At 37.9% G+C, this 17,956-nt stretch overlaps 1 non-coding gene and 1 gene segment (V, D, J or C); one reads left to right on the forward strand and one right to left on the reverse strand.

Annotated features, from left to right (window-relative positions):
- Positions 1-4,423: 4,423 nt before the first annotated feature.
- trnap-agg (transfer RNA proline (anticodon AGG)) lies at positions 4,424-4,495 on the reverse strand. Its single transcript has one exon. It is a non-coding gene; the product is annotated as a tRNA-Pro (tRNA).
- An 8,713-nt stretch (positions 4,496-13,208) lies between these two features.
- LOC134311837 (Ig kappa chain V region K29-213-like) lies at positions 13,209-13,725 on the forward strand. The segment is given in 2 exon segments: positions 13,209-13,248; positions 13,319-13,725. Coding segments are annotated over 2 exon segments (447 nt in total).
- The last annotated feature ends 4,231 nt before the right edge of the window (positions 13,726-17,956 follow it).

Below are 17,956 nucleotides of genomic sequence, written 5' to 3' on the forward strand. Positions count from 1 at the left end.
GGATCAGAGCTGTAGAGGATGAGGAGGAAGAAAAGGAGCAGTATTTCCCTTCAGAGGCACATGATACGACATCAGTGGATCTGCGTCATCTGAGTAAGCGGCAGAGGGAGGAGCTACAGCGCTTCATGCCACCTAAACTCTTCTCAGAGACACCGGGACGGACCAACACCCTACAACACAACATCAGGCTCACTAAGGACGAGCCTATTCGTCAAACAACCTGCAGGGTGCCAGCCAGACTCGTCTCACAGCTGAAAAAGGAAGTGGAGGCGATGTTGCGCATGGGGGTCATAGAACCATCGAACAGCGAGTGGTGCAGTCCTGTCGTTCTGGTCCCCAAAAAAGATGGAAGTCTTCGCTTTTGTGTAGACTTTTCAAAACTAAATGCAGTTTCTGCTTTTGACCCGTACCCGATGCCCAGAGCTGATGAGCTCATCGAACGGTTAGGCAAAGCAAATATACTTTCAACAATGGACTTGTGTAAAGGATACTGGCAGGTGCCACTTAGCCAGAGCGCTAGGAAGCTAACAGCGTTTAGAACGGCCACTGGCCTATACCATTTCAAATCCATGCCATTCGGTCTGCATGGAGCGGCTGCAACCTTTCAAAGGCTGATGGACGAAGTCCTCAGAGGGACAGAAGATTTTACAGCAGCTTACATAGACGATGTCGTGATCTACAGTTCTTCATGGGAGGAACATCTGAGACATCTGGACATTGTCTTTAAGAAAATTAGCGAGGCTGGGCTAACGGCTAATCCAAGTAAGTGCCATCTAGCTCAGAAGAAAGTTTCCTACTTGGGCTATGTGCTTGGCGGTGGTTGTATAAGACCACAAGTGGACAAAGTAAAGGCTGTGAGAGCAACACCCCAACCTACAACAAAGAGGAGGGTGCGCTCGTTTTTGGGTCTTGTGGGTTGGTATAGGAGATTTATACCCAACTTTTCCACGAGAGCAGCGCCACTAACTGAATTGACTAAGAAGGACATGCCTCAACGGATTAAATGGACAGAGGGCTGTGAAACTGCTTTCAAAGACCTTAAAGAAGCTTTGTGCAAAGAACCGGTTTTAGTAAGCCCGAACTTTGATCAACCTTTTGTCGTCCAGACGGATGCGTCAGGGACTGGACTTGGTGCAGTTCTGCTTCAGGGCAAAGGTGAGGATCGTAAACCTGTCCTGTACATAAGCAGAAAACTTTTTCCAAGGGAGACTAGGTACTCCACGATTGAAAAGGAGGCCCTGGCTATTAAGTGGGCCATGGACTCTTTAAAGTACTATTTATTGGGAAATGACTTTGTCTTAGAATCAGACCACAGAGCACTGCAATGGATTGGGAGGATGAAGGACTCAAATGCCAAAATCGCAAGATGGTACCTCTCATTGCAGCCTTACAGGTTCAAGGTCAATTATAGAAAAGGGTCTGAAAATATCACGGCTGACTTCCTGTCTCGACACTGGGAGTGCGTCGAGAGTAAAGGGGGGGGTGTGTGATGAAGTAAGGGTAACTTACCCATCACGATGACATATTGATGTTTAACCTACCTGGGTAGTACTATCCTCTGTTAAGGAGAGGGGGAGAAAAACCAGGAAGGGAGAGTAAAGGTGCACTGAAATTAATGTAAATAATTGTATGTAGGGGTAAGTGCCATGGCCATCTGTGTGATTTAATATAAGTATAAATATTGATGTATTTACTAGTGTTTAGCTGTGTAATGGGTGCATATTGTTACCTAGCTACCCTTTAAATATATCGGCTCAGCCGAGGGGGAGGGGCTACCACAATAAAAGCCCACACAGGTAGATAATATTGAGGGCAATCTACCGTGGTAGGGGGAGACCACAACTGGGTGTATGACTTTGTAGTCAAATGAGTTGTGAGTTAAAACATGATCAGAGTGTTAGTGGATGTTTGTGAACTTTTCGTTTTGTTTCGTCCAGTGTGCGCGTAATTGTTTATTTGTAAATAGCGTTGTGTGTATATATGTGTAAATAAATAAGGCAGAAAAGGAAGCATATCGGAGTCCTCAACTTATTCCGGGTCTCAGACCAATCGACCGACATTACCCACGGGGTTCACCTCGTTGCAAAGTTGGATCCAAAATGGCCGACTTCAAAATGGCCGCCATGGTCACCACCCATCTTGAAAAGTTTTCCCCCTCCCATATACTAATGTGCCACAAACAGGAAGTTAATATCACCAACCATTCCCATTTTATTTAGGTGTATCCATATAAATGGCCCACCCTGTATAATAAGATATAATAATTACATTGCACTATAAATCACATATTTACCATAAAAACAACAATAAACTTCATAAAACGATTAAAGTCTTTAGAGTGAACAGTGCAAAAGTATTATAAATGTCCATACCTGTATATAAAATGAGAGTATCGAATTACCAGCATACAATGAATTCCCTCACATGAACAACACACTGTGTGAGGAAAAAAAGAAAAGGCGCCATTACAGCCCAACTGGCGGCAATTCATTCACTGATGGAAAATTACTGCTGCATACAATAAATCTCTCATATACGAAATACATGTAACATATAGGCCATCTTACTCAGAAATTACATTAAACATAATAACCAAGCGATTAATACATGAAAAACACACTTTAAACAACTTTAACAAACTTTTTTATACAGAGCACTATAAACACATACCTTCCTCTAGCGCTTCCAGCGCAAACTGAGGACAGTGAATCGCTCAACACCAGTATAACTCGCCACAACAGGCGTAAAATTCAAAATAAAAGTTCTTTACATAAATCGGCTCAAATACAAAACACTTTATGAAATTACCAAACAAAATGTACATAAAATAAGGCTTATTCACTATAGCAATAAATAATGAATTAAACAAGGATTTTAAGTGAAACATGAAAAACAAAACCTTATCTTTTTACACATCTGCTACATTTAATCAGTTAGTTATACAAGAGATTTTGCAGCATTTACATTACCATGATATTTTATCTTGTCGTGTTGACTTCATGCTCCTTGCTGTTTGGATTTTGTAAACATTTTCAATGCTTTGAATTTGCCCAAAGATTCTAAAATCTGTAGAAGAAAAAAAAACTTGAAGCTGACTGGAAGAATTGTTATGAAAGGTATTTACCTCCACATAAGCTCACCAACTTCTACCAGTGTATCAGCATGTGTTATTTTTGTTTGATCATTAGATTTTAATGGGACACTTGATAAGTTTTTTGTATAGTTCAACAAAGCATTGAACTTAATGAGGGCTCATCCAGGATTTGAACCTAAAACCACTCACACCCAAAGCAAGAATCATACCCCTAGACCAACGAGCCAGCAGCAACAAGAGTCTTTGTGTTACTTTGATGTGCGTGACTGACTTTAAAAACTATATTGTCTGGTTGTCTCCAAATGTTACCACACTTAGCTGAAAACAATATTTTGGACAAGTTTCAGTCAGGTTTCAGGGCTCATCACAGTACACAGTACTCTACTCAAACTGACTAATGATTTATTACTTTATTACTTTACTTTATTACTTTACTTTATTTTTGCTCCAACTCTCAAACTTAAATTCCGACAAATTAATTCAGTTGTAAAAAGTAGCTATTACCAATTAAGACGCATTGCCAAACTGAAATCTGTTTTATCACTTAAAGATCTTGAGACAGTCATTCATGCCTTCATTACGTCACGCCTTGATTACTGTAATTCACTTTACATGGGTGTCTGTCAGTCTTCTTTGACCCGGCTTCAGCTTGTCCAAAATGCCGCCGCTAGATTGCTTTGTGGTGCGAAAAAACGTGAACACATCACACCTGTCATGGCCTCCTTACATTGGCTCCCCATCATATATAGGGTCCAATTTAAAATCCTCCTCTTTGTATTTAAGGCATGTTAACTGGTTGCACTGGGAAGTGTATTCATGACAAAACAAAATTCAATGCAGAGCTAAATTAAAGCATTTTTAACAGTTTAAGCATGAGGTGTCATTAAAGACTCGCTTTGTCAAATTAAAAGACTTGGCAGCATTTGACAGGAGCTGTGTGCAGTCCCACTGACTTTATGCTTCACACTGTTTACGTTATGTATCATGTTTATCCACCCAAACTGTACAATACAAACGTTGTGACGCTGTCTTTAATCGGTTAGTTATACAAGAGATTTTGCAACATTTACATTACCATGATATTTTATCGTGTCGTGTTGACTTCATGCTCCTTGTTGTTTGGATTTTGTAAACCCAAAGATTCTAAAATCTGTAGAAGAAAATAAAAACTTGAAGCTGACTGGAAGAATTGTTATGAAAGATATTTACATTCACATTCACCAACTTCTACCAGTGTATCAGCATGTGTCATTTTTGTTTAATCATTAGATTTTAACGGGACACTTCATAAGTTTTTTGTATAGTTCAACGAAGCATTCCACTAAATGAGGGCTCGTCCGGGATTTGAACCCAGGACCTCTCGCCCCCTAAGCGAGAATCATACCCCTAGACCAACGAGCCAGCAGGAACAAGAGATTTTGTGTTACTTTGATCTGCGTGACTGACCTTCAAAACTATGTTGTCTGGTTGAGCTGGTAAGTGTGGTCGGTACTTGCATTACAAAACTATCAAAACCTCCAGTATCAGTACATAGACTGGTTATAACCTCTTTTTAAAGAGTTAAAACATGAAAATATTCAAAGGCTCCAAATAGTAAAAACTTCTTTTAATTAGTCAACTGTCAGGACTAAACAAAGCTTTGTGCTGTTTTCATAAAGTACCTTTGTAACCCCATGTAATTAGACAGGCTTTACATGTTTACCAGTTTAATGCCACCTTTGATTTCTAATTGCACACTGTGATACATTTTGAAAAGACATTTTGTTAAGTCAACATTCTTTAGTGAAAGGATAAACGTTTTTAATGACTCGTTAGTAAATCGTTACACAACACCCTGTCCATAAATCTGTTTTACATTTCTGTCGAGGATATGCGTCTAGCTTTAACTTATTTACAAACATTTGGCAACCCCAAACTTGCACGTTTGCTAATAGACGCTGGGGAAAATCACCCAAGAATGAGTGATTTCTGAGAGAAAATCAGGCATGGACACATTTTTTTCTAATCCTAATAAATATGGGATGCTAAAAATGACCAGAAAAATCAGTTACTAGTAGGAATTTCTTAAAGCTTTTGACAGAAGCTGATTTTTTTGTTTTGATTGTTTTGTATTTAATGCTTTGTTGTGTTGTAACATTATCTCAGATTTAACGTCTATTAAATTTACCTGAATATTACAATAACCGAACTGATCAGTTGTAGAACAGCTGAAAATTGTTTTTTTCTGCACACAGATGTAGGAAGGAAAGTAAACACATGATGGCAGACTCCATCTACATTTTACTAAACACTTTAACAGCTGCACTGTTGGAAAGAGAAGCTGAAGAAAGGAAGTGATTCAAACATGCATAAGAATGATAACAGGCTTTAAGCTGCACTAGTCTGCAGTTCAGTCATGGCATTGTTTGGTTTTGTTTGCCTTCTTTCAGTCATTTTAGGTGAGAAATAATATTATATCTAATGTATTTTTAATAATCTAATGTTTTTTATTTGTTTTTAATTAAATTAACATTTATTTTTCTTTTTTTTTTTTAAGTTTATACCTCTGCACAGACTATTACACCAGTTTCTACCACTGAAAATGTCTTGGAGGGAAACTCTGTTACTTTATCCTGTAATTACAGTGGATCTGGAAGAGATGAGCTGCTGTGGTATCGTCAGTTCTCCACATTCAGACCAGAGTTCATTATTCTGGTTGCTGACTATCAAAAAGAAGCTGCAGGTTCTAAGTTTTCTGCAAAGATAAATGAAGATAAAAATCGAGTGGATCTGAAGATCGTCTCTGCTGCAGTATCAGATTCTGCTCTCTACTACTGTGCTCTGCAGCCCACAGTGACAGCAAATCATACTATACTGTTTAAAAACCAAACACCTACATTACATGTGATACACAATCAAAAATAGCTATAAGCATGTTTTATATATCATTTGCTTTCTCAGTCCTCAGGCTATGATGTCAAATAACTATAAAGCTCAAGTGAGCTTCTTATCTATGTGAGGAATTTCTCCACCTTTTTTATCAACAAAATGTCGATAAGATCAGCCATCCCTACATTAGATGATGAACCCTCTGAGCTCACGGTCTGCTCTGCTTTTCTGACCCAGTTTGACTTTGTGACTTTGTCCTTTTTTAACTGATATTGTAACTCATATGAAGCCTAATAATTTCATATTGGACGTTATTCCTTCACGTTTACTTAAGTGTTTGGGACGGTGTCTGCCATTGTGTTTTGTCCATCGTTAACGGTAGGCTTAATGATTGTGTTTTAAACACTCTGTGGTTCACCCACTCATCAAAAAATCAAACCTAGATCCCACCTCCTTCTCTAATTATAGACCAATTTCCAAAGTGCCGTTTTTTTTTTTTTTTTTTAAGTTTTAGAGAAGGTTGTTTATCTCCAGCTGGTTTCAGGGCTCATCACAGTACAGAGTCAGCTCTACTCCAACTCACTAATGATTTATTACTTTCTCTTGATTCTAGTCATTGTGTCATTCTAGTTATGCTGGATTTAACTGCAGCATTTGACACTATTGATCATAATATTCTTTTAAAGCATCTTTACTCCATCTCTGGGATTCAGAGAAAAGCTCTAGGTTGATTTTCCTCCTACCTGAAAGACCACTCTTTCGCAGCTCAAGTAGATAAATGGACTTCCACTCCAGCTCCCATTAACTGTGGTTTACCTCAAGGCTCTGTTCTGGTCCTGTCCTTGTCTCACTATATCTGACCCCACTGGGTAAGATTTTTCAGAAATTTGGAATGCACATTTGTTCTTTTAGTAAGGACACTAGAAGATTCCATCAAGAGATACAACAAAGTCTTGGAGCTGGTGAAAAAGGGCTTGACAAAGGCAGAGGCATAAATGTGGAAAACAGGATAAATGTGGATAGAAACACATTTGGTAATCAGGCTGCTATAGTGGAATTGGCCACAGTCAGTCCTGAAATGTTCCTTGCCCTGAGGGTTAATTTAAAAAACTAAGCTTTGTGAGGATCAGTGTCCTTGTGAGCCAAATCCAACCAAGATATGTGCATTGAAAGAAAAAGGTGATCTCCCTGACATTAACAAAAGGTGAGTGTACTGTCCAAAAATCTTTTAACTTGGTGGTTCATAGTTACAAATTTAATATAAAACTGCAAAAACTTTTTTGTTTTTGATATGTTTTTGTTTTATTAAAATATAATGTGTACAATCCTTTTTGTTGTATGGTTGTAGCTGCAGCTGTTGGGAACATAGGAATAAGCATTTCCAAAAATAGCCATTATTTTTATATTTTGGACAATTGTTATGGTGTAGTTTTATATATATATATATATATATATATATATATATATATATATATATATATATATATACTGTATATATATATATATATATATATATATATATATATATATATATATATATATATATAATTTTCTTTGTACAAAAAATAGCCTTGGTTATCTTTGAAAAAGTACGGAAGGTTTAGCTATTAGTTTCTTACTTAAAGCTGCAAGTTTTTTTTGTGGCTGTAACTGTTTGCACAAAGCAGTCTTTATTAATGTGTAGAGATGTTTTAGTATAATTTTATATGTTCTAAATACAATAAAGTAAAAACATTTACAGTCTGTCATGCTAGTTTGCTCAGTTTGTTTCTTCTTATCTCATGTTTTATGTAGCAGGAAACATGCGGAAGTTGTGCATTTTAGTAGATGGACTTTGAAAGATATGTTAACTTATTAGCAGACATTTCACTGATCCGTAAGTTACTCATACTTAATGAATTATTTATTAATAAATACATATGCCATGCTGAATGTAGACAAAGTTCATGATGCATAGATACATTAACTAATGATGTGTAATTATGTAGTTAATTAAAAAAATTAAATTTGAATTAAGATGCAGTGCACCAAACCAAAATATCCAGTAAACAATGGATGTGCTATAGTCTCTAACAGCAAGGTGGAGCTGCAAGGTAGATATGGCTAATAAAAGTGCGGGTAAGTGCACACTACAACATCTCAGTAATGCTGTTTTGCCAGAAACATTCATGCCGTTGCAACACACATTAACATGTCACTACCAGGATAGGCCACAGGTGTGTTCAGAATGCTCTACCATCCAAATAGTAGTTGGTCAGTGATGGGTTATGTATAATAACAATGTCAATACATTTTTTCATGCTTTTCCCAGCTTTATTTAATATTTTAAAGTCTATTTTTAGAAAGCCTGATTAAAGCTCATCTGCAACCTTCCATCCGAAATACATTCTGCAGAACACAGAAAATCCTGAGCAGCTGCATCACTGTCTGGTTTAGGAATTGCACAATAATCAAATGCAAGACTCTCCAGAGAATAGTAGGGACAGCTAAAAAGATTATCACAGTCTGTCCTCTATCTCTTACTGACATTTACAACATACACTGCATCCACAAAGCCCTCAGCATTGTGAAGGATCTGTCATACAGTGCATCAAACCATTTTTTAAGGTCTGCATGGTCAGGCAAGGTGCTCATGCTAACCACTGTCAAAATCACCTACAATAGACATGCAGGCATTAAAACTGAACAACAGCAAAGGAAAAGGGACGACTGGTCCAACAATCCTGCTTTCTCTATAATTATGTAGATGACTGGGCAGATGTGCATTGTTGCCATGGAAGAGATGGCACCATGATGCACTGTTGGACAATCCACATGGTAACGTAAAGAAGTTAAAGGACCTGCAAGCGGTGTTCTGGTACCAGATATCACAGAACATCTTCAGATTTCTTGTGGAGTCCATGACTTGACGAATTAGAGTTGTTTTGACATTTTGTATGCTTTATTAGCCATGTTTTTCATTTTAATCACTAGTTCATTTTAAATTAACTCATTAAACTTGCTTAAATTCACTATACATTGATCAGTCATAACATTAAAACCACCTCCTTGTTTCTACACTCACTGTCCATTTTATCAGCTCCACTTACCATACAATTACTGACTGTAGTCCATCTGTTTCTCTACATGCTTTGTTAGCCCCCTTTCATGCTGTTCTTCAGTAGTCAGGACCCCCACAAGACCACTACAGAGCAGATATTATTTAGGTGGTGGATCATTCTCAGCACTACAGTGATGCTGACATGGTGGTGGTGTGTTAGTGTGTGTTGTGCTGGTGTGGTATGAGTGGATCAGACACAGCAGCGTTGCTGCAGTTTTTAAACACCTCACTGTCACTGCTGGACTGAGAATAGTCCACCAACCAAAAATATATCCAGCCAACAGAGCCATGTGGGCAGCGTCTTGTGACCACTAATGAAGGTCTAGAAGATGACCTCAAACAGCAGCAATAGATGAGCGATCGTCTCTGACTTTACATGTACAAGGTGGACCAACTAGGAAGGAGTGTCTAATAGAGTGGACAGCACTGCTTTGTCTGATCCACTCATACAGCACAACACACACTAACACACCATCACCATGTCATTGTCACTGCAGTGCTGATAATGATCAACCACCTAAATAATACCTGCTCTGTGGGGGTCCTGACCATTGAAGAACAGGTTGAAAGCAGGTTAAAAAAGTATGTAGAGAAACAGGTGGACTACAGTCCATCTGCTGGGATCTGGGTTCAAATCTGCTATTGGCCAGCTGGGTGTCTTACATAGATATTTCTGCCTTGCGTCCAGTGTTTCCCGGTGAAATTGGACCTGCCACCACCCTGACCAACAGTTTGATAAAAATGAATGAAATGAGAATATTTTAAATATGCTCTCACAACACAGCCGTGACTTGGTGAACCATAGATACTGTAAAAAGATGATGTGTGTAGTTATGCTGTACCTGCACTTCCTGTGTGTGCTTCCTAGAGACTTATGTGCCGAGTTTAATCCAGAGTGCTCACAAAGCTGTGTTCAGAAATGGCTCAACTACGCAACTCAGTGCACATTGGAAGATACATGACACTGATTCTCACTGTAGCATCAGGTAATAGTAAATATTTATTAATAAATAATAGTTATTGATTTAAGGTTTAGATTTTTTAAGTTTGCTGACATTGTTTTCTGTTCCCATTTCCAACAGGTGGTTTTGCAGATGAAATTGGACGAATAGATGCCAACATTGTCCGAAAAGAAACAGAGACTGTTACTCTAAAATGTTCATATCAGTCCAGCAGCAGCAACATTTGGCTTTACTGGTACAAACAAAATCCTAACAGCTCACCACAGTTTTTACTGTATAAAGGTGCCAAATCACGTAGTGGTGTGTACAAACCTACTGACTCTCGATTACAGTCAAACACAGATGATACATCTACTGTACTCACCATCAACAATCTACAGCTGACAGATTCTGCTCTCTATCACTGTGCGCTTCAAGTAGCAGCCCAGTGATACAAAGCTATTGAGATGCTGTACAAAAACTCACTTGTTTGAAGTTTCCCCAAAGTTCAGAAGATCAAAGTTTGTTTTTTTCTTTTTACTTGTTATCAGTTAACCACACAAACACACACACAAACACAATACAATACAAATAGCACCTACTCTCTGTGACATGGATGTTTATTAATAAATAATATGAAGTTAAGCAGATAAAACATGAAATATCTCAGGTTATCCTGTCTGTAACAAAATAAAAGTCAAAGTAAATGTATTTGCATTTTCCATGCTGTCCCAAGTTTAAAATTTAAAAATTAATATTAAAATTAAGATAGGATAAATTAAAATTGTAAAATAATCTGTGATTTAGTGATGAACCTTTATTTAAATGACAAAGGTGCAAAGAAATGACTCTCATTGGTTGATTAAATTGTATGAATATTATCAAATGTTGAATTTAGTGCCTGCAACACTATAATAAAGTTGGAACAAAAGCAAAATCACTGTGAAAAATTTCAAAAATAATTAAGTGACATTGTATTAATGCATTCCACTATAAGCAGAGTAACTGGTAACAGGTAAGCATATCATTATGAGGTATATCCACCAAAGTCAGCAAAGTTTTTGCAAGCAAAGATGGGTCGTGGATTACTACTTTGTGGTAAATAATTGTTAATCATTATAAAATAACATTTCTCAACTACAGATTGCAATGGCTTTTAATTATCATCTGTACATACATTCTTAATATAATATTTTTCAGATGTCTCCTATTGTAAATACATGCTGCATCATGAAGAGGTTGATCAGTCTACACTGACCACAGACTGAAGTCTTGTATTAAGCAAAACATAATAAGTGAAAATACAGTGTTACCTTGAAACTCGACATCAGTTGGTTCTGGGATTGGCGTCGAGTTTCAAGGTTTTTCTTTCCATAAGGATGTATAGAAAACCTGTTAATGTGTTCAACTGTCCCATAAAACTGCATATATTTTAAGCCAATATAAAATAATGGGGTTGTTTTTGACACTTATACACTGAAAATAACACAAATATAATATAAAACACCGAAATACAATTGAAAACAGTTAAAAATCTATAAAAAATACAATAAAACCTTCACCTTTACTCCTTTATTGTTTCCTTATGCTTCTTAATCATGGAGATGCTTGATCTTGGAATACTGTATTCCATTCAGTGAAGGCGCATTCACATGAGAAGTGACAAAATAGCTTTTGCACTAACTGTGCCATTATATAATGTTTATATTTTGTTCTTTTAATACATTGTCACGTTAAGTGTTTTAGAATCCATAAATAAACACAGATACATGTGGAGCTTTTAGAGTGAATTTGACGGTTATTCCACACAAATGAAGATTCGTCTCATATTCACACTTTGATGATGTTTTACCGCACCGCTCAAGTTATATGGGCCACTTCAATCAAGCACTTCTGCTGATTAAATAAATAAATAAAAATAGCAAAATAAAATGATATTACTAAAAACCTTAATGTGGTCAAAACATTAAGACAACATTTTCAAATGTAGCTTTGTCAGTGTGGACTAGGCTACTTAAAAAAAACTAATAACTAATACTTTTTAATGAAATTTGAAACTATTGTTCATAAGCTGTTGCAGTCTGTTTATCAGCTCATCTTGAAATTCTTCTGTCCTTCAGTAATTGTTTCTGCATTGTACTGATGTTCCATGCAGCTCATCATGCCAGGAAACCCAACAAACTGTAAACAGTAACTGGTACAGAACCTGCTTTTCTCAGAAGAGGGAGCTACAGTATCTGTCTAGCATTTTACCTCCTAAATCTTAAGATGTCAAGCTGCTTTAACATTTTCTAGTATTCATTACACTGCAGTTGTGTTTATTTGTAAGAACCATCACTCATCCTAAAAATACTAATATTTAACATTATAATCTAAAGTAAAAATCACACAAAATGAACTAACATTAAATTCAGCCTGTTCTAGAGGTAAGAAAACCAGAACAACCTGGCTGGAACCTAAAAAGCACCAGTTACACACAGATACATAATCAACAATACAACATGAATTACAGAGAATTCAGTGTCAATTAAGTTTAATGTCAAATACCACCCAGACTGTTATCAGCAAAAGATGCCAACATTTGTCATGGTATGGGTATGCAGCAATGCCCAAAGCAAAGGTGATTTGCTTATGGGAGAAGTATAGGTACAGGGGCATACATTTGGGTTTTAGAGAGGCATATGCAGCCATCAAAGCAACGTCTTTTTACAAGAAGTCAATGATTATGGCTTGATGGTTGTCTACACATACATGATTGGCTATGTCCGAAGGGACAATGGCCAAAGCCCTTTGATTGGTGGTATGTCCAGGGTATTCCTGCCCTGCACACTGTGTTTCCAGGTGGAACCAGACCTGTCATGACTCTGACCAGGTTAAAACAAAAAATTAAATTAAATAAAATAGATGAATAAATTAGTCGAACTGTTTATTTGGAAATGGTGTTTGTACAATAATTGATGTAGCTTGTTGCAGATTTAAACACATACAAAATATTTCTAGTATAGTTGATGTGGCTTTTGTTTACTTACAATGTGCTCAATACAACAACTCATGTAACACATACACAACTTTAATTATAAAGCCAGGAAGAAACTGTGTCACTGTCATGTGGTGCCATGAGGTGGAGCTTCATCATAATGTATGATGCTACCACCACTGTAGAGAAGCATTTACAGAAATATCCTCATACTGATACACACCCATCATGTTCACCTTTATATTCATGTGTATGTGGATTTCACTAGGTGAGTAAAAACCATGTTAACTTATGAAATATGGAAACAGAATGTGATTATGCTCTGTTCTCTATCACAGGTGACTCTACAACAGGTCCAATCAAGCCACTTGATCCACATAAAAATGTAACTGAAGGTGATACTGTTACTCTGTCCTGCAGCTACAAAGACTTCACTGGTACAGTTAACAGTCTGCAGTGGTACCGTCAATATCCAAAATCTAAACCAGAGTTCCTTATTTCCACTCTTGCCTTTGGAGATCCAAGTGAAAACATTACATTACGTTTGACTGCTAAAGGTCATCAGGATTTAAAACAAGTGGATCTGAACATCTCCTCTGCTGCAGTATCAGATGCTGCAATATATTACTGTGCACTGGTGCCCACAGTGACAGGAAACACAGCTGCACTGTACAAAAACTTCAACACAGATGTTTTGGCAGATTCACTACTCTACTTCATTTTTATTTTTTGTTCTAGCATTTAGATTATAGCGTTTTTTAAATTATTATTTTATTATTATTATTTTTACAAATAACACTTAAATATGGAATTTAATTGCAGTTGCAATTTTAGCACATGCCACGTTTTATGGTTTTTGTTTGTTGTTTGTTTTTTGCTATATGTACAACTATACATTTATTGTCATTAAACCTGTTTGTATATTCCATCCTAGTCGATCCTCCTCAATGTTTGACATAGTGTAAAGAATGCTTCTTTATGTTATTGTAGCAGTCTGGCTATACACTACAGCTATCACAATACACACACAACCATGATACACTAGTACAGCAATCCCCAACCATTTTTGCATCATGGACCAGTTTCATATAATATATATTTTCATGAACCGGCGGGGGTGGGAGGATTTAAAATAGAATAACAATACTACTTACAAATGATGAAAAATCAGTGGGAACCCTAAGCTTTTTTTGCTGCAACGAAAAGATCCCACCTAGGGGTGATAGGTGACAATAACAGCCGAGGTGTGTTGACAATGAAAGCAGTGTTTTTTTATTGCTTTTCTAGCAATCTCTAATTATTTATTCTCTCTGTGCAAATTATGTACAGTGTATCACAAAAGTGAGTACACCCCTCACATTTCTGCAGATATTTAAGTATATCTTTTCATGGGACAACACTGACAAAATGACACTTTGACACAATGAAAAGTAGTCTGTGTGCAGCTTATATAACAGTGTAAATTTATTCTTCCCTCAAAATAACTCAATATACAGCCATTAATGTCTAAACCACCGGCAACAAAAGTGAGTACACCCCTAAGAGACTACACCCCTAAATGTCCAAATTGAGCACTGCTTGTCATTTTCCCTCCAAAATGTCATGTGACTCGTTAGTGTTACTAGGTCTCAGGTGTGCATAGGGAGCAGGTGTGTTCAATTTAGTAGTACAGCTCTCACACTCTCTCATACTGGTCACTGAAAGTTCCAACATGGCACCTCATGGCAAAGAACTCTCTGAGGATCTTAAAAGACGAATTGTTGCGCTACATGAAGATGGCCAAGGCTACAAGAAGATTGCCAACACCCTGAAACTGAGCTGCAGCACAGTGGCCAAGATCATCCAACGTTTTAAAAGAGCAGGGTCCACTCAGAACAGACCTCACGTTGGTCGTCCAAAGAAGCTGAGTGCACGTGCTCAGCGTCACATCCAACTGCTGTCTTTGAAAGATAGGCGCAGGAGTGCTGTCAGCATTGCTGCAGAGATTGAAAAGGTGGGGGGTCAGCCTGTCAGTGCTCAGACCATACGCCGCACACTACATCAAATTGGTCTGCATGGCTGTCACCCCAGAAGGAAGCCTCTTCTGAAGTCTCTACACAAGAAAGCCCGCAAACAGTTTGCTGAAGACATGTCAACAAAGGACATGGATTACTGGAACCATGTCCTATGGTCTGATGAGACCAAGATTAATTTGTTAGGTTCAGATGGTCTCAAGCATGTGTGGCGGCAATCAGGTGAGGAGTACAAAGATAAGTGTGTCATGCCTACAGTCAAGCATGGTGGTGGGAATGCCATGGTCTGGGGCTGCATGAGTGCAGCAGGTGTTGGGGAGTTACATTTCATTGAGGGACACATGAACTCCAATATGTACTGTGAAATACTGAAGCAGAGCATGATCCCCTTCCCCCCGGAAACTCGGTCGCAGGGCAGTGTTCCAGCATGATAATGACCCCAAACACACCTCTAAGACGACCACTGCTTTATTGAAGAGGCTGAGGGTAAAGGTGATGGACTGGCCAAGCATGTCTCCAGACCTAAACCCAAGAGAACATCTTTGGGGCATCCTCAAGCGGAAGGTGGAGGAGCGCAAAGTCTCGAATATCCGCCAGCTCCGTGATGTCGTCATGGAGGAGTGGAAAAGCATTCCAGTGGCAACCTGTGAAGCTCTGGTAAACTCCATGCCCAGGAGAGTTAAGGCAGTTCTGGGAAATAATGGTGGCCACACAAAATATTGACACTTCAGGAACTTTCACTAAGGGGTGTACTCACTTTTGTTGCCGGTGGTTTAGACATTAATGGCTGTATATTGAGTTATTTTGAGGGAAGAATAAATTTACACTGTTATATAAGCTGCACACAGACTACTTTTCATTGTGTCAAAGTGTCATTTTGTCAGTGTTGTCCCATGAAAAGATATACTTAAATATCTGCAGAAATGTGAGGGGTGTACTCACTTTTGTGATACACTGTAATAATTCAAAGCAAGTTCTAAATAGGTATAGTGCAATATAAGTATTGTACAGTGGGGCCAAAAAGTATTTAGTCAGCCACTGATTGTGCAGGTTCTCCTACTTAGAAAGATGAGAGAGGTCTGTAATTTTCATCATAGGTACACTTCAACTATGAGAGACAAAATGAGAAAAAAAAATCCAGGAAATCACATTGTAGGATTTTTAAAGAATTTATTTGTAAATTATGGTGGAAAATAAGTATTTGGTCAATAACAAAAGTTCAACTCAATACTTTGTAGCATAACCTTTGTTGGCAATGACAGAGGTCAAACGTTTCCTGTAAGTCTTCACCAGGTTTGCACACACTGTAGCTGGTATTTTGGCCCATTCCTCCATGCAGATCTCCTCTAGAGCAGTGATGTTTTGGGGCTGTCGCTGGGCAACACGGACTCCAAAAATGTTCTATGGGGTTGAGGTCTGGAGACTGGCTAGGCCACTCCAGGACCTTGAAATGCTTTTTACGGAGCCACTCCTTCGTTGCCCGAGCAGGGTAATTGGGATCATTGTCATGCTGGAAGACCCAGCCACGTTCCATCTTCAATGCTCTCACTGATGGAAGGAGGTTTTGGCTTAAAATCTCACGATACATGGCCCCGTTCATTCTTCCCTTAACACGGATCAGTCGTCCTGTCCCCTTTGCAGAAAAACAGCCCCAAAGCATGATGTTTCCACCCCCATGCTTCACAGTAGGTATGGTGTTCTTAGGTTCTTCTTCTTCCTCCAAACACAACGAGTTGAGTTTTTACCAAAAAGTTCCATTTTGGTTTCATCTGACCACATGACATTCTCCCAATCCTCTTCTGGATCATCCATATGCTCTCTGGCAAACTTCAGATGGGCCTGGACATGTACTGGCTTAAGCAGGGGGACACGCCTGGCACTGCAGGATTTGAGTCCCTCTCGGCGTAGTGTGTTACTGATGGTAGCCTTTGTTACTTTGGTCCCAGCTCTCTGCAGGTCATTCATCAGGTCCCTCCGTGTAGTTCTGGGATTTTTGCTCACCGTTCTCATAATCATTTTGACCCCATGGGATGAGATCTTGACCCCAAGGGAGATTATCAATGGTCTTGTATGTCTTCCATTTTCTTACAATTGCTCCCACAGTTGATTTATTCACACCAACCTGCTTGCCTATTGTAGATTCACTCTTCCCAGCCTGGTGCAGGTCTACAATTTTCTTCCTGGTGTCCTTCGACAGCTCTTTGGTCTTGGCCATGGTTGAGTTTGGAGTCTGACTGTTTAAGGCTGTGGACAAGTGTCTTTTATACAGATAACGAGGTCAAACAGGTGCCATAAATACAGGTAACGAGTGGAGGACAGAAGAGCTTCTTAAAGAAGAAGTTACAGGTCTGTGAGAGCCAGAAATCTTGCTTGTTTGTTATTGACCAAATACTTATTTTCCACCATAATTTACAAAAAAATTCTTTGAAAATCCTACAATGTGATTTCCTGGATTTTTTTTTCTCATTTTGTCTCTCATAGTTGAAGTGTACCTATGTATAAAATAAATTTTTTTTTTACAGATTTTCCTAGTACATTTTTACAGTTTTTCCCTGTATTTAAAAAAAGACAGAACATTTTAGTAAAAATACAGGAATAAACTGTATATTGAAAAGTGTCATGTGATTTACCAAAAAAAAATCTGTATAAATGAAATACATAAAAAAACTGTTTTTTTTTACAGTTTTTAGATGACACTTTTAACAAAACTAACTGTAAAAATAAAGTAATCTTCATTGAAAAAAATAGCAGAATCTTCTGTAATTTTCAAAATGAAACCTTTTGTTATGCCGATATATCACAGTCAATTACATAAAAAAACTGTTAATAGTGAATTAAAAAATTTAAAATTGCAAGAAAATATGTGAGCAAATAAATATTTTGTAATTTACATACATACATTACTACTTTACATACATAAATTGGAAAAACAAAGGTATTGCCTACCTTATGAGACAGGCAACA

The sequence above is a fragment of the Trichomycterus rosablanca genome, chromosome 4 (genome assembly GCF_030014385.1).
Source record: "Trichomycterus rosablanca isolate fTriRos1 chromosome 4, fTriRos1.hap1, whole genome shotgun sequence".
Lineage (NCBI taxonomy): Eukaryota > Metazoa > Chordata > Actinopteri > Siluriformes > Trichomycteridae > Trichomycterus > Trichomycterus rosablanca.